At 41.4% G+C, this 17759-nt stretch overlaps 1 protein-coding gene across 1 annotated transcript; it reads right to left on the bottom strand.

The window, feature by feature from the left end:
- Positions 1 to 1225: 1225 nt before the first annotated feature.
- On the bottom strand, positions 1226 to 14538 carry AMACR (alpha-methylacyl-CoA racemase). The gene is made up of 5 exons (XM_016224395.2): positions 14292 to 14538; positions 11758 to 11901; positions 10594 to 10754; positions 5700 to 5886; positions 1226 to 1973 (listed from the first exon to the last, which is right to left on the bottom strand). The coding sequence occupies exons 1-5, from the start codon at positions 14536 to 14538 to the stop codon at positions 1564 to 1566; spliced, it is 1149 nt and encodes a 382-aa protein (XP_016079881.2). The 3' UTR covers positions 1226 to 1563.
- Positions 14539 to 17759: the final 3221 nt, after the last annotated feature.

Below are 17759 nucleotides of genomic sequence, written 5' to 3'. Positions count from 1 at the left end.
CATGTCTCAGACATCACAATGATAGAGTGAGATATGAACCCAAGGCCCTTCTGCTCCAAGGTTCATAATCACTGTACAAAACCACCCTAGGGCTGAGAAATGAAGGAAGTTTCACCAAGAAGATGGTGTTGTAGCCAAGTTGGAGTTTGCCAGGTCAATACTCTTGAGCAAAAGGGGTAGGGGTATTGTCAGTCCTAGAAAATGTTGCAGCATATGGAAAGGAGTGGAAGTAAGACAGACCACAGCACATTTAGACACTTTAGGCAATCCAATATAAAGTGCTGGGGAGCAGAGGAGTAGGCATGGGACTGAACAGCTAGGCAGAAGTCATTATAAATAAAGGGTTGATATGCTATATAAATGAGTCAATATTTTACCCCATAGGAAAAAAGAGGACCACGGAAGACTTTTACAGGACTGAAAAGACCAGTTTGGTGTCAAAAACATAAAGGCAACAAACGAAGGCCTGGAAGTCAGTCAGTAGGGAACCTGCGCAGCAGTCTAGGGAATAGGTAAGAGGGGCCTGAATGAATGAGAGATGGGCAGAAGGACAGTTACAGGAGCTATGGAGGCGGAACTGACTGCACATCACTAATGAGTTTCATTCTTTTAATAAATATTCACAGTGTTCACGATGGACCAGGCACTATCCTAGGAACTGGGCTTTAGCAATGAAAAAAACCTACAAGATCCTTTATAAAGCTTCCACTCTAGAGTGCAGTGGTTAGGAGGAAATGAGGGCTGATAAGGTGGCTGCTATTTTAGACATGGGTCAGAAAAGGACTCCCCGTAAGGTGGCATTTGGGCAGTGGCCTAAGTGAAGGGTAAGCTAGGGGCCTACTGGGGCAGAGGGAGCCATGATGGAAATGGAAACCAGAAACTAGTAAGAGGAGGAAGAGTCTAGGAGGCCTATCAATGGGTGACAGTGCAATTTACTGAGAACGAGACGCATTTGGGTGATGTTAACAGGCAGCTACACAGAGGAATCAGGCTCTCAGCAGAGTGGTCTAGATGGAGGGGTGGGGGTGAGTTATCTGAAGGAAGTTTCAAGACTGGATAAATAATTTCCTTATCCAATGAAAAGGATCAGACTTTTCTATCTAAGGACATTCATCCTGGTAAACAGTAGACCCAAAAATATTTCAATGAGTCACAAAATGCTATTTAAGTGCTAGTCATAGGACTTTCTTGAAAGTGTCTCAAACTTAAAAGCTCACACGTAAACTTTAGAGCAAAAAAGCTTTATTTAATAAAAAGCATTATATTAATTCATTTAAAGTATATATAAAGACTTAAGTTTTAATATCAACAAATATAATCTATCAAGTACTGGAAGGCAGAAAAACTGTCACAATTTAGTAGAGGTAAATTAAAAACACTCCTAAATCAAAAGCCATATTAACCATTTTCAGAATTGGGTCATTACTGTGTAATCAGTCTTGTTTCTTGATTAGAATAGCCAGAACGCTGCACTACTGTCCTTTCACGTTTCCATGCATACATTTGTATGTATTATTCTATAAATGCAATATTTAAATTCACTTGAGCTGAGGGGCCTGGACTTTAGAGATTAGCTCCAAGCTTATTACTTTCAATAACTTTAGCTGAGTAAAGCTGATCAATCTCTTCCTGGCTGAACCCAAATTCTCTAAGTATCTCTACAGTGTGTTCTCCTATCAAAGGATCCCTTTGGAGAGAAGGGACAGCTGGGGTGCCTGATAGCAGAGGTGCCGGGCGGGGACTCATACCCTGATCCCCACCACTGATAAATGAGCCCCGTTCCTTGTTGTGATCGTGATGGGCAACCTCTTCAAAAGTCAAAACCGGAGTCACGCATGCATCTGTGCCATCAAAGATCTGACACCACTCTGCCTTTGTTTTCTTTGCAAATATATCTGCAAATTTCTTCTTCATCTCTGGCCAATCAGTCATGCTCATCTGATTGGGAAGTTCATCAGACTTTAGCCCAAGTCCTGAGAGGAAAAACACAATTTCTTAAATTATTATGCTTTAGGTGGAATGATTATAATCAACGAAAATGAGTTTTAAGCTTCCTGTCCCAAATAGGATGTTCTATAAGGGCTTCTCAAATGGGTCAAGAGAAGAAATTCAAACTCAGCTTGTAGCTGGAGCCCAAGTCTGGAGAGGGCAGAGGCAGTAGGGGTAGCTGAATTCAAAACAGACTTTCCATGCCAGGATTTTATTATTTACACCTCATCTAAAGTAGTCTACTTTTAATGGTCTAGTTTCCAGAAATCTAGGTTTTCCCTCTGAGTAGGTTTTCAGGAAGAAATTTCCTCATGATGTTATTATCTGTCATATTAAATTAAAATAACCTTATATTGTATACAATGCTCCCACACCCTACAAAAGATAAAATTTAAACAATTTATACCTGTCTACTTCAGTTTTCAAGGAAGAAGCCTAACAATAAATGGTTAAATTCAACATTGTAATTTTATAAATAATATTAATTTCTCTGTATTTAGTGAAAGAGCTCTAGGAGGGCTGTGATATCTGCTTCATTACCCCCTTAAAAACACTGCTGTGAACTGGGAAGAAAAAACTTGTAAAGTAATGAAAGACCCATTGCAAATTGTTCTTACAGAAAACAGGACAGAAGGTTATCAGCCATGCTGTCACCAGTGGGGCACGCAGATTTTGCTCTCAAGCATGAAGGGCCTTGGAGGGCCATCTACACAGCATGCATACTCCCCTGGCTCATGACCCGCTCTGTGCTTCCTTTACTGACTACAGCACCCACGCCTGCAGAACACCGGGACTCCAGTGCTGATCAAATTACACCCAAAAGGGCCACCTGACTGGGGTTTGATGTAAATGTCACTTATTCCCTCAGGAAAGAGGGTCTTTAACTGTGGAAGTTTAAAAGTGAACTAATAATAAAAGTCCCTTCTTCTTATGCATAATATTTTGTGTAAATTTAGCCAAGTTAATAAAGTAGTTATTTTTATCATTTTTTCCTTTCCTACCATGTTGAAAAACAACTAACTGTAAGCTGCTCTGAAGATGCAGTCCCCATAGAGGGAAGAAGGCATGAAAAAACAGGATCTTTTTAGTTGTTTTTTTAATATGTTTTACTGATTTTAATGAGAGAGGAAGGGAGAGGGGGAGAGAGAGAAATACTGATGAGAGAGAAACATCGATTGGCTGCCTCCTGCACGTCCCCTACTGGGGAATAAGCCCACAATCCAGGCATGTGCCCTGGCTGGGAACTGAACCGGTGACCTCCCGGTGCACAGGAAGACACTCAACCAACTGAGCCACACCGGCCAGGGCTCTTTTTAGGGTTTTGAGGGATGTAAAGAAATAAGGAGAACTCAGATAGTTCTGGACAGTTATGAAAAGACACCTGTAAGATATATAAGTAAATTTTTCTCTGTAGCCCCTTGTCCTAATTAAATACCAGCAAAGACGTGAATCCAGTTTCAGGTGCGTTACTGTAATCTACAAAGAAAAGTTTCCAGGGAAGTCTTTCACTTTGTTTTCTCTTTCCTGATTGCCCCAAAAGTAGTGATATAACTGATTGTTACTGTTGAAAATACCTGCATGTTTTTAAAACATTTTAAAAAATCAAAATGTGATTAGAATCACAACACTAAATAAAACTGGAGCCAATATGTTCTCTAACAAACATTATACTTGAGATTCACAGGTCATAGCTTATATACCGGAAAGACCCCAGGTTCTACCCCTAACTCTGGTACCCCAGCTCTTCCACTGTCCTATCACCCTTTCTTAGTGCTTCCTTCCCCATCCTGCCTGTGACCCTGATTGAAGCTATAGGATTAACCACCAGTGGTTTAGGGTGGGCTGTTTCCTAGTTTCTCAGCAGTCCTATATAAAACTCTAAATCCAGTCGACCATAAGAGCACACATATAGACTGTGGCTAGTTTTTATAGTAGAAACAATATAAAATTTCTGGTGTTATAAGTCAAATAGATGTTCAGGGCCTGGATTGGGGACTCAGATGCCATTTAAAACTTGGGAAGGTATGTTTTGATTTCAAAAAAACTACCTTACACATATATTCACAATTACACAAAATACTTATTGTTTTAAGTACCCATCATAAACTTTACTACTCTATAGCATAATACTAAGCACATATTAAGCAGTCAAAAATTCATGTTGCAAGTATACAATGGTATATGTGCAAAGATTAATGTTTAGTAATAAGTAATAAACATTATTTGTTTAATAAAAAACCAGAAGAATATGTAAATGAACTTGAATAAAGAAATAGTTAATAAATGTTAGTTCAGGTATACAATAGAATAGCATATGGCTGCTATAAAAATAGAGTGAGGGTGAAGATCTTTTATACTGACAAGAAATGATATCTTTGTTATATTGTTGAATAAGAGGAAGTTACTATTAATTAAAACTTTATATAATTACATATATTATATATAAATTATAAATTGTAAAAAAATAAAATAGTTGTGTTTGTATGTATACAAAAAAAATACTAGAAGGCCACATCCCAAACTTACCCCAAGAAGAAAGACAATAAATAAGTTTTACATCTTACTTTATAAATTCTGTGATGGTTAATATTTTTCCTAAAAATGTATTATTTTTAAAATTTTTTCATGATCTTTAATTATGTTAAATATACATACATAAATTTAGCCTTTTAGCTATTTTTAGGTGTTCAGTGCTGTGGCATTGAGAACATTTATATTGTTCTGGAACAATATAAATCACCTCCATCCACCTCCAGAGCTTTTCACCTTCCCAAACTGAAAGTCTGTACCCACTAAACACTAACTCCCCACCCCTCCTCCCCCTCATGGCAACCACCATTCTACTTTCTGTATCTATTAATTTGACTACTCTAGGTACCTCATATAAGTGGAATCATACAATATTTGTCCTTTTGTGACTGGTTTATTTCACTTAGAGTAGTGTCTTCAAGGTACATCCATGTTGTAGCATATGTCAGGATTCTTTTTCTTTTTAAGGCTGAATAATATTTCCTTGTATGTACATACCACATTTTGTTTATCCATTCATCTGTTGACAAGACACCTGGGTTGCTTACACCTTTTAGTTATTGTAAATAATACTAACAAACATGGATGTACAAATATCTGATCGAGTCCTTGCTTTCAATGCTTTTGCGTATTTACTTATTAGTGGAATTGCTGAATCTTACAGTAATTCTATGTTTAATTTTTTGAGGAAACCATCATACTGTTTTCCACAGCGGCGGCACAATTTTATATTCCTACCAGTAATACAAATGGCATTTTCTACACCCACCAACACTTGTTATTTTCTGGTTTTCTTTTAATAATATTTTGAAATTTTAAAACAACTTTTAAAAGTTCTCTATTACTTACCTGGCAGGCCATTTCTATGGAACAGTAAGATAAGAGCACACGAGAACAAGATAAATATACAAAGCTACTGAGCATGAAATATAATAAAAACACTGAACTCCCACAGAAGAGATTATTATTTTTTTAAATCCTCAGCTATATTATAGAATTATAAAATTACCTGTCAATTTAAAAGATGGGGGAGTGCTCACTATATAATGATGGCTATAATTAGGTTAATTATAAAGTGGATATGTAATAAAAAGACATCATGAATTTCAAACGGCCCCAAAATAGAGGCTAAAGAACATCCACAGGAAAGCGGGTGGGAGAAGGATATGAAAGCTCCTTACCTTTGATCAGCAGCTTATAGAACTGGGGTTCCAATGCTCCAACAGCCATGAACTCCCCGTCGGCCGTCTGGTAAGTTGTGTAGAAAGGTGCTCCACCATCTAATAGGTTCTCTCCTCGACGTTGTTCCCACAGTCCTAGATTTGCAGTTTTCCACAGAAAAGTACTTAGATATGCTGTTCCTTCCACCTTTAAAAAAGCAGAATACATTACAATCTCGATCATTAAACTGTAAACCATGATTTCTTTCTACTCAGGTTTTGTTAAATAGTTGCGGAGACATGTTTATCTGAGAGCATAAGAAGATTATATCTAACTGTACAACTTCTTTGGTATTTTGAGTTAGAGCAGGTTTGTGGTAGAGTAGGTTTCTATACCATTCAGTTCAGAAGATACTGGTCAGCAAACCAGAAGGTACTACTTTTGTTCTCCCTTTTAAATAAGACTGGCAAGTATTTATAATTTTGAAGTTAGGTGAACATGGAAGTTCATTTACAGTATAGTCTCTCTACTTTTGTATATGTTAAAACTGTCAGGATCAAAAGCTGAAAAAAAAAAGGCTTTTAAAAGCCCTATCTTCTGATCTCAATATCTATAAATACACAGATATATGAAGCATATCACATTCTAAAGGCAAATCACATTACAGTAAAATTTAGTTATTCTAGTTTGACTCCAAGACCAAGAAAACTATACTTAAGTATTTACTATATCTTAACTTTTTAAAAAGTTTTATTGTTGAAAGTATTACAGATGTCCCCTTCCCACCCCCTCCATTGACCCTCTCCTCTCCACTCCCGCCCCATCCCCAGGCTTTCACCGCACTACTGTCTGGGTCCATGGTATGCATATATGCATATAAGTGCCTTGGTCTCTTCCCTCCCCCCTCCTCCTTCCCTCTGAGAGTCCTCAGTCTGTTCCATGCTTCCAAGTCTCTGGATCTATTTTGTTTGTCAGTTTATTTTGTTCACTACATTCCACATATAAGTGAGATCATGTGATATTTGTCTTTCTCTGACTGGTTACTATATCTTAACTTTAATGATCACTAGAAAGTTTCAAAATACAGGCATATCTCACTTTATTGCACTTTGCAGATAACGCGGTTTGTATAAACTGAATGTCTGTGGCAACCCTGAGTTGAGCAAATCTACTGTTACCATTTTTCCAACAAGCTCAGATATGGTTACAATTTTTAGCAATAAAGTATTTTTTAATTAAAAAGTTAAGGTATGTACACTGTTTTTTAGATATAATGCACACTTAATAGATACAGTATAGTGTAAACATAACTTTTATATGCACTGGGAAACCAAAAAATCTGTATGACTCAATTATAATATTCACTTTATTGCAGTGGTCTGGAACCAAACCCAAAATATCTCCATGGTGTGCCTGTAAACATAACAATACGGGTGGCACATATATTGGTTTTGAGTCCAGACAAACTAACTTAGGAATGCCAGCTTCCCATTGAGTCCTGAAGTAGAAGAAATGGATTCACATGCTCAGTTGTGACTATCACAAGGCTTCATGCACTGGGCTATTTAGGGATGACTACTTCCCTGTCCTTTTGGCTCTATATTCCTAGTGATACCAGCTGCCCAGGAAGAAAATGATCAAAGTATCCTCATTTCTGAGGGTACCAACCAAGGGCCCCATTCCAACTGTGAGCATGGAATTTCTCAGTTACTAGCTGTGACACAAATGTAAATTATCACTTTGTATACAGTTTTCCCTTTTAACGTTAAATCTCATGTACATCTACCTGAATTTATGGCTCTGATATTTGATATCACCAAATACTGGCGTTTGTATAAGGAGCCCACGGGGGTGTAATTTTTTTAATCTGTGTTACACAGATCTTAGAGAGTATCCATGTTTATACATATGCATATACATATACACACATACATAATGATATACACAGTTATATATATATTTACATATATTGTGGGAAAAAGTAGGTTTACAGTTGTTCATATGGAAAATAATACAGTAATTAATAAATAATAATACAAGAATAAACTGTGTTTTGAGTACTCAGTACTGTAAACCTACTTTTGCCCTCCCCTGTATAATCTCTCATATGCTAGATGCACTCATGAGTCTGTTGGAAAGGATGCTGTAGTTATGGGTCCAGTGTGGTCCACTCAGGACACAAACATACTCTAATCTAATCCCACTTTACTTAGTGCCACAGGAGGATACAGGACAAGAAACACAGCAGCTACAATCCTCATCTGATCACCAGGCTCCCCAGGCGATGGCTCCCCTCACCCCCACGCAGTGTATGTGGCCACACACAAGCGCCCTGTGACACAAGGAAACTGAAGCCTCAATTTTGCAAACTTTTACATTGTTCTCATTATGTAGATGAAAGGCCTGCGTGCCAATACATAGCACCCCATGTCAGGTGCACTTCCCTGGATCAGGAGTAAACAGCAAAACAGCTATCTAACTCTACAGTTTCCAGGGAAATAGTACTAGGAAGAGACAACTCCAGCTCATCACAGGCTGCCTGGGTCAAGGATTCTACTGCTAAAACCATTTGAAAATGACTGGCCTAAAATAATAAGACATTCAGCTGCTACAACTATTTGTATCATAAGAATTCCCAGGGATGGGAGAAGAAGTGCATATGATGCTTTACTGACCCATTTGGCCTTGAATAATTAGCCAACACCCATTACACCCTAATGCAAACGTAAACTCTGAATAAAGCTTACAACATTCTCCCACACTAAAACCTCACCACCTTCCTAATAATCATGAAATTCTGATTATACACAGTCTGATGAAAGTCGCAATTATCTTTTATTGATATTTGACTATAAATAAGAAATTATATGTCATTAGCAAATTATCTGAATTATTACTAAATAAGTACTTATCCTTAAATTCTCCTTAAAACTCCCAAGGCCCATGTTTGTCCTTAGTTCAGTCCTTTTGGATCACAGGGACCGGCAGAGGGCAGTAGAGGGCAGTAACTGAAAGCAAGGGCTTTCCTGTTAAACTGCCTGAGTGCAGATCTTCTGACCCTCTAGCTTCTTTTCAGTTATCCTCTCCAAGTCTGAAAGTCTTCAAATGCCAAGTGAGAGTGAGCACAACTCCTTCAGGGAGCTGTGTGGATCAAAGGAGGATGGACATATGTAAAGCACCAGCCTTGAGTTTGCCTTGTAGAAAGTGAAGTTGGCACTGCTGCTGCTACTGGTGCATGCTGGGACTGGGCTAGGAGCTGAGAAGATCAATGGACATAAAGGACTATGTGAGATGTACCCTGAGGGCAGTATTACGAGGCACAGAAGCAGTACAGAGTTGTGAGTGATTAGCCTGAGGGGAAGGAAGTACCAGCAAAGGCTCTGGAGATGACAGATTCTGGTAGGAAACAGCTTTTAAAAGGTCACCGATGATAAATCCAATTTATAGGACTGCTCAGTTTTAAATTCTTGAGGTCACCACCAACTTACGACCCCTGACCATTCCTTTTTCTTGGAGCTTTTGCTCTTTGTTTCCATGACAGCTCTCCCTCCACTCAGCTCTCCTTAGCACTCGCTTCTCTTCTGCCTGCTCACTCCTCAGATGCTGTTGTTTGCCCCCTTCCCTAGCAGACCTACTCTCACAGGGCTCCCAAGAGGCCGAAACCTGTTTCTAGTCCCTAACTTCGAGTACTCCACCTAGATATCTCAAAGGCACTTCAAATGTGAAATGACCAAAACTGAATTCCCTTTCTTCTTCTAACGACAAAAACAACAACAAATTCTTACAGAGTGCCAGGCGCTCTTTACTCACTGAACACTGAACTCATCTCATTTTCTAGCCATGCTATGTGGCAGATACCATTATTATCTCTGTTTTATAAAGAATTGAGGTACAGAGAGGTTAACTAACTTATCCAAGATCACAGAGCTAGAAAAAGGCAGAGCTAGGATGGAGAAAGTCAGCTACCAGAGTCTGCCCTCTTGACCACTGTGCCATGCTGCCTCTTCCTTCAGTAATCCTCCCCCGGGGTGCCAGTGACACCATCCACAGGTCATCCAAGCCAGAAATAAGGGAACCATCTACGATTCCTCCTTCTTCCCTCACTGACAATGCACCACCAAACTCCAGCTACTTTACATCTCGACTATCCCTTAAACACAGACCCATTCTACCACTACTTTAGTACTTGCTCTTATCTCTTGGCAATAACCAATAACCACCTCTCTGCCTCCAGTCTTATCTCTCTCAAGTCCATCCCCCATCCTACCTCCAAAGATCTGTCCAGATGCAAACATGCAGTGGCACTGGATTGGGCTCTTACCAACTAGCTGTGAGGCCTTGGGCAACTTTCTATGCTTCAGCTTCCTCCTCTCTCAAATAACAGTGCATTCTGAATGAAATTGGATTAGAAGAAATCACACAGGGAAAGTGCCTAGCTTAACACCCGCAGAAGGCACATAATCAACATATGACAGTAAAAAACTGAAGCATTATGATGTAGAAGTCTCCCTTACAAAACACAGCAGGAAGGCCTAGACTGGTCCATTTTACATTAGCTTCCTTAAGCATCTTCTCTGCTAAGAAAGACTTCCTGAGCCCAGTTTTGAGTGAGGATTTCTTGAAAACTATATTCTAATCACAAGAAATAGCTTGGGGGAAATTAATAAAACACAAGAATCAGGGAAGTCATGAAAATTTTAGAAAATGGACTCCACAAACACATGATCAAGATATGACATTCTGACTCACATGAAGGATAGGAGGCTTAAAAAAAAAAAAGATATCCTTGGTAACTTGAATTCAAACTTCAAATCTCACTGATCTCTTCTCTTGTTCAGAAAAGGATTTGAGGCAGCCATGCATCGTACTTAAGAACACCTGGCAGGGTTATCATTTCCCCCAGTTAACACTTACCATGCTTGCATCGATGACCTGACCTTTGCCAGAGCGTGTGCGTTCAAAAAGAGCCATCACGATGCCCAGGGCGCACATGAGGCCACCACCACCAAAGTCAGCCAGGAGATTCAGTGGAGCATATGGGTTCTCACCACTTCTGCCAATTTTTGACAGGACACCTAAAAAAAATAAAAAATCAGAGAACACTAACTGTGAATTTAATGTGTCTTTTAAATAAATACATAAACATCTGAGAGGAATAACCAATCTTTCTAATTGCTGACATAGTGAAAACTAGTACATAATGCTTTTCCAATTCTAAACATATTAGGCCTTTTTATAAACAGGCTTTCCCTCCAGCAAGGTTCCTTGTTTTGTTTTTTGCTGCTCTAAAACTTTATTCCACCTAACATTTTCAGAATTTTATTTCTAAGTTTTTACTTAGTGAGTAAAATGAGAAAAATGATCCCAGGAGAAAAAAAGATTGTTATTAATTTAGTTTATGACTAAACAACAGTATAATGCACTCCCACTTTCTTATTTGAAAAAGATGCAATAATCAAACACAGGAAGAGATTAAATTTTTAAATAGATGTGAAAGACCAATTCTATACTCAGTCTTTCCTCAACCTTTGAATGTGTACTCACAGAAATTCTGAGACTTAATTTACCCAACAACACACAGTTCTTAAATTCTAGAGTCAGGCCATTCTTAGACATGTTCTCACAGGCAAAAATCCTAACGAAGTGGTATTACGACCTGAGAACAACAGTTGTCTAGTATCCATAGAAATCTAAAAGGGTGACTCAGGCAACGATTCTCAATGAAGGTAGGGGAAGAGGACTATCAGAATCTAACTATATCAGCATTTTCAAACTATAGAGCAACCATCCCTATTACCCCAAGTCCCTGACTTCCTCACAGGGGCTTGTCTTAGAATTGAGTCCACAAATGTAGTATGTATGTTACCAATGACAGTATATCATCTATCAAATGTGTTAAGACAGGGGAAAGGGTTGAGAATGACTGTTCCAAGAAAAGCCACCTCTTTTTAAACAACCATACTCTCCTTATTGATTTAAATTTTCACCTTTAAAGATTCTTTTTCATTAATTAGTGTAACTGTGAATCTTGACTGGAAACAAAATTAAAAGTGTAGAGAAATGATTTTCTCAACATACCTGACAGAGCCAAATAGTTGATGTCATGGCCTGCTGCCGTGGAGAATCTTCCTGACTGGCCAAAGCCACTCAACCTGGCATAGATAAGCCTTGGATTCTCCTTCTGCAGAATCTCTGGGGTGAGTTGGAGTTTTTCCATGACACCTTAAAAGAAAAGCAACAACTTGTTTTGAAGAGAGCATGAACTAAGGAATGGTATACTCGTTTTCTGTGGCAAACATAAAGCAGCACTCTTGCAAGTAATACTAAAAATATATGTTGTGGGTTTATAACATGTTTCCAGTAGTTAAGAACCTGCTAGAATGTGATGCTTCTGCCCCAGAATGCTACTTCCTTCCAGCACTTCCCCGTTTCCCTTCAGGCCTATGCAAGCCTCTTCCACCCCTAGAGTGGGCATTTTATCCCCTCAGTCAGTCCTTTTATAGTCTCTCAAATCCTCTCCTTAGTAATTTATTAGAAATGGTTTGTTCTCTTGGAACAGTTACCCTGGGTCTTTATTTGGCCAAAAACTCACTTTTGAAAACTACTATTCCTTTTAGGATCTTTTCTTTTTCAATGCCTGCATCAGTGCCTGCCACCTTCGACCTCATGATGTACTTAGGTGTGTATATATTCTATCTTCCCTATCAGCTCACAAGTCTCCTGGTAGGATCCCTGCCTGATTCTATGCTAGGCCTCTAAAGCTCCTAGCATCAGTACCTTCACAAAAAGGCTCAGTAAATGTCCATGGAAAGGAAGATTAGCTACAACAGCATGCAAGCTCTTAAGTTATCAGCAAGTACAATATTTATTGCACAAAATTCAGGTAACTGGCACCTAAAGTCTCCTGGAATTAAAAGTAATAAAAATTGCATTCACTGTTGTGGAATTCCTAAGGCTATAACAAATTACATAGAAATATGGTCCTCCTTCTAGATAAACACCTCACCTGGCAGCTACTTCTCTATTCACGGTTCTATTTTCCTCCTAATGACAAGGCCCTGGACAAATTATTTAACCAGTTTGAGCTTCCTTCATCTTCAAATGGGGAATTATAATCTTAATTATTATCTTCAAACCTGGCTGTGAGGGTAAATGAGTTAACACATCTAAATATGCCTGGCGCCTCACAGACACTCAATTCATTCACTAAACATTTACTGACTTCCTGTTATACACCAGGCAAAGCTTTGGATTTGTACTTGAGCAAGATCACAGACAGCTGTCTGAGAATGGATCCTAGTGGTGCTAGACCTAAACATCTTCAAAAGGTTGCTACAACAGTGCCAAGTAGGCTGCAGCTGGTATGGAGAGAAAGAATCCTGAGTCGCAGAAAGGAGGGAGAATGGCTGAATTTGTGAAAAATAAGTGGAGTTACTGCCAGCAGCCAGCAAGGTTTTCAAATCACTAGGGAGTCACTAAGTGCCTAGGAGCCTCCTAGTAATTTTAAATTCCTCAAAACCCTATTCACGAACATTTTAGTTTTAGGGACTGACCCCTTTCTGAGAGTGAGAGAGAGCGAGAGCGAGAGAGAGAGGGAGGGAGGCAGGGAAGGAAAAGAAACAAACAGAAAAGAAAATGGGTGGAGAGGAAGGAATATTTGGAGTCATGGACGAATTACAGGTTTCTGATTAAGGCAACTGGGTGGATATTGGTTACATTCACTGAGATAAATAACACAGATGAAGGAGATGCCATTTGAGGAGGGAAGATGAGGGGCTGGGTTTGGGATCTGTGGAGGCACAGTGCCTGGGGGATGGTTGGATAGAGACATACAGGACCTGTGTATTCCCACAGTCTAGGACTCTGAAAGAGGGCTGTGCAGTTAGGAGATCTGGGCCTATAAAATGTGGAAATAACGGGAATGGATTAGGTGGCTCCAGGAGGCAGTGTAAATGAAACTGAGCTGAATCTGGAACTTGGGAAGCCCAGCATTCCAGGCAGGGAGAGTTAGCTGGGATCAGCCGACAGCTTTGGAGGGTACACCAACCCCCACCCCCACCCCAGAAATGTAGCCAAATGACTATGTGCCTTTATGCCGTTTCTGGGGTAGAGAACCTGTGACTCTCATGAGGTTCTCATGGGGTTCATGACCCTCAAATAATTAAGAGCGCCTATATACATAGGTGATTAGGAAAAACAGAAACTTGGGAAGAGGCTGGAGAGAGGTGTAAGGACAACTAGGGCAGCATCTCCGAGGCCAAGTATGGAAGATCTCCAGGGGCGAATGATCCAGGGCACCAAATGCAACAGAAAAGTCTGACAGGGACAGGGAACCTTTTACCTGACGAGGGCCATTTGGATATTTAAAGCATCCTTGGTGCGCCATACAAAATGATCAACTTAAAGATGAGCTGTGAAAAAAGCTCCTGGGTTTACTGAATTTCGGGTCCCGCCCGCGGTAGCCTGAGCAGGGCCTGACCAAGCGATGTGCTGCCACAGGGGCCTGGCAGGGACCGGCAAGGGTGCAGGGGCCACGGGGCCCAGGTGCGGCGACGGCGCCTCACACGGTCTGCTCCCTCCGGGGTGGGAGGCCTCGGAGGGGCCAGACTCACCGTGGCGGAAGGGCTCCAGCACCACGTCCACCCGGGCGCACAGGCGCCGCACCACGGCCACTCCGCCCGGCCTCTTCAGGTCCACGACCAGCGAGCGCTTGCCCCGCGACAGGCGGCTCACGTCCCCGACGGAGCCCGGCCGGTCCACACGCACCACCTGCGCCCCGAAGTCCGCCAGGACCATGCCGCAGAAAGGGCCGGGGGCCAGGCCCGCCAGCTCCAGGACCGAGACGCCCCGCAGCGCCATGGCAACCCACCCCCCCGGACGGTCGGAAACGCCGGACACCCGAGCCCCGCCAGCCCGGCCCGGACGCCGCGCCCCGCCGCGCCTCCCTCCTGCGCCTGCGCCCGCGCCCGCCCGCGCCTGCGCAGCCGCGCGCTTCCCGGCCCCGCCTCCCGGAGCGGGGGCTCGGGGTCACCCGGCCACGTCGTCCGCGTCCTCCGCGTCCTCCCGCGGCCCCTTTCGAAAGCGCCCGGGCGTGGGGCCTGTCGCGGTCCCCTTAGGAACTTGTACCCTCACCTTTCTGACCCCAGCCGTGGGGCCGCTGGAGCCCCTGCACCTGCCCTTTCCTGGAGAAACGCAAAGCGAATGCTGACGAGCGTGCTCTTCACCGCGGCCTGCAGATCGCCCGCCGCTGGGCCGCGGTCGGTCGAGCGCCCCCACCAACCGCTCGAGGTCCCTTCTCGGTGCGCTCGATTTTGAGTTATAAACTTTGTGGATTACATGTCTTAAAAAAAAACCCAAAAAGTTCAGGCTACACTATGGACTCTGTACAATATCAGAATGGGGGGGGGGGGGTGCTCATCAGGACCAAATGAGAGCTTTCCAAATATTTTGGATTTGTCACCTGCCATTGCTATGGATAACTACAGATCCGAGATTTTAATATTAATGCTCGATCTTTTTTTCTTTTTAAAGTACAATAATGTAAGTCATGGCCTAGCCCTACTGCTTTTACAGATCGTTTCCTGTGGTCTCTCTGTGGCGTGTGTGCAGGAGGCTGGTCATTTGGGCTGCTCTGGAATTTTAATAGAGCCGGGAGTGGGTGCAGCACAGTCGGTCTCTGCCCTAGTCTTTGATAAGTACGGCCTCGCATATGCTGAGGCAGGTGATCGAAGTGTAGGCAAAATTTGACAGGATGGTAATCAAGATCTTTTCGGCAAGCGTGAAACAGCCTTGATCAGTTTTAGAATTATTTCAGGGTTCGTGTGTCTTTCCCTTGGAGGGGTGGCCTCTCACTTGACCCAGAGGCCTCTTTGCTTTCATCTCTGGATATCCTCTGTTAAAAAACATACTGGGGCATATTAAAAACCTTAAGAGTTCAGAAGAGCAAAAATCGATTCCAGTCTGACAGCGTCAAGCACGAAGGGGTTAGGAGTGCTCTACCAGCATGAACTCAGGGGAGAGGTTTATAGGGAAAAGGTGGAAGCAAAGCAAGGACACTATTTATGGGCTATAGTTGAAAGCACAGCTGGCTGTTTGTGACTGGTTGTTCTTAGGTTTTGATTTTGTAATCTTGTGGTACAGGCTTAGGTTTTTGTTTGCTTATGTAGGCCGCCACAGCATTAGAGCCACCTCAGTCTCATGGCCTCCTTGTTTAATTAATTTAACACCACCTTGCCCCTCTCTCTAATGTTCCTTAGTAGCATTTGAGAGTGCTCTTAATATGTTAGGGCAAACCATAGTGAGATACAAAAATATATAAAAAGTGTAATGTCAAGTGACTTGTTTTACTACTATATACCTAAAAATAAAAATCATAAAGATACGAAGGAAAAGACTAACAAATACTTCAAAATGCTAATAATATGTTTGATGCAATGATTAATTTTTATACTAAATGCTTTTATGTATTTTATAAAATTTCTACAGTATGTTTTATAATCAGGAAAGAAGAAAAAGATATTTTTAAAAGTAACACTCCAAACATAATAAAGCATGACCCTGTCTCCAGCCATGAAATACCACCTGTTCCACAGCTGTCTCATGCTGTGAGCTGGTTGCTGTTTCTCCCTAGCCCTTTGCCTTCTGTGGCTATTAAAACATTCTTTACATTATATCATCCATGCACTTACCCTCTTTACCTCTCTTCCTCCTTTAGCTTTGTTCAACAAAAACCTTTGAGGCTGAAAATTTTCCTGAAAGAAAGGGTCTATTGAGCTATACGCTTGCCAGAGGACCAGGTTCTGGGGCGTGCAGTCTGAACCGCCAGCAGCAGGACTGGATGGAGAAGGCAAATGCGTCCACCATCCCCGGGTTGACAGGGCTCTGTTATACCGTGCATTTGGGGAAGAAGTATGTAAGTTGCTTTGAAAGGATTTACATTGGCTCTAGATAAAGGCACAGGGAAAAAGTAAATCAAAGAAAGTTCTAGCAAGTTCTGGGATAGGTGACTATCTGTAAGAAAGGTATATGATGCTTCTGTGTTGGTTGTGGGCAACAGTCCAGAAAGTTCATGTGTAAGCAGGATGCTGTGGCATCTGGAGCGCAGCTATTCTTTCCAGATAGCTGCTTGGAAGTTGACTCAAAGTTTCCACACACATTCTGGAACGCTAGTGGTCTTTTGTTGGTTTTAGCCCCTGACTGCTAACTGGTGAGCTTCTCTTGCCTCTTCCTCCCACCCTCCAGCCTGCTGTCATTTAAGTTAGGGCATCTCGGAAGTTTTCTCTTCTCAGGTTAAAAACTCACGGGAGGTAAGAATTGCACTTTCAATGCTGAGTAGTTTCTGGAATAGCACAGCGTTCAGGATGTTTATCAAAATAGATGTTTATCAATTCCAGTTCATCATGTCCTTTGCAGTTTATATTTAATTATTCTATCCTCTGCTTGAATATTTTTGACTTCAGCTTTCGTTCACAGTTTGCTCAATAATATTCCTTCAATATAATCTGTTTGTTGTTCAGATTATGTTGAACAACAAATGCAGCCCTTTCGACACTGGGAAGTCACCCAACCTGATCATTTTGTGGGACAGCTCTATGCTGTACAGGCTGAATTTCTGCAGTAAGCAGAACCCCAGATGCGTCATTTATGGAGTTTCCTTCGCTTGGGTTTCAGAGTTTAAAGTTGGTTGCTTAGATGATACCTTAAAATTTCCCATGACACCTACCTACTATCTCCTCTGTAGAGTCTCAGTTTTAGGAAGACTTGTAAAATCAACCTTTGAAATCTAATTCCTGTAAAGGGTACAATTGGTAAACATTGATAATTATATTGGCCTTCTCCCACCTTCCTTACTAACCACTCTTCTTCACACCTGGGACTTACTTGCAAGTCCCAAGTGCTTTCCACCAGCCCACAACCAAACCTTGGGTGTCTGTCTGTACTAAGGTGAAAACTGGAATTTGGGCATCCAACATAGAAAGACTTCTAGTTGTGATGAAGATCCCTTCCCCTTCAGGATACTCAGATTTCATTAAAGTGTCCTCTAAACATCAAAGTCTTAAAAACTCAGAAGGTTGAAGTTA

This window comes from Miniopterus natalensis, chromosome 3 (assembly GCF_054644295.1).
Source record: "Miniopterus natalensis isolate mMinNat1 chromosome 3, mMinNat1.hap1, whole genome shotgun sequence".
Taxonomy (NCBI): Eukaryota; Metazoa; Chordata; class Mammalia; order Chiroptera; family Miniopteridae; genus Miniopterus; species Miniopterus natalensis.
Note: the sequence above shows the minus strand (reverse complement) of the source record. Positions and strands in the feature narration are given on the sequence as shown.

Bases quoted from the DNA above. Each gene is read 5' to 3' on its own strand.
- AMACR (XM_016224395.2), bottom strand. From the start codon at position 14,538: ATGGCGCTGCGGGGCGTCTCGGTCCTGGAGCTGGCGGGCCTGGCCCCC. The intron at 5,887-10,593 runs GTAAGTGTTAAC...GCTTTTTTAAAG, and splicing joins AGGTCATCGATGCAAGCATG to GTGGAAGGAACAGCATATCT. The intron at 1,974-5,699 runs GTAAGGAGCTTT...TTTTCCTCTCAG, and splicing joins CTATAAGCTGCTGATCAAAG to GACTTGGGCTAAAGTCTGAT.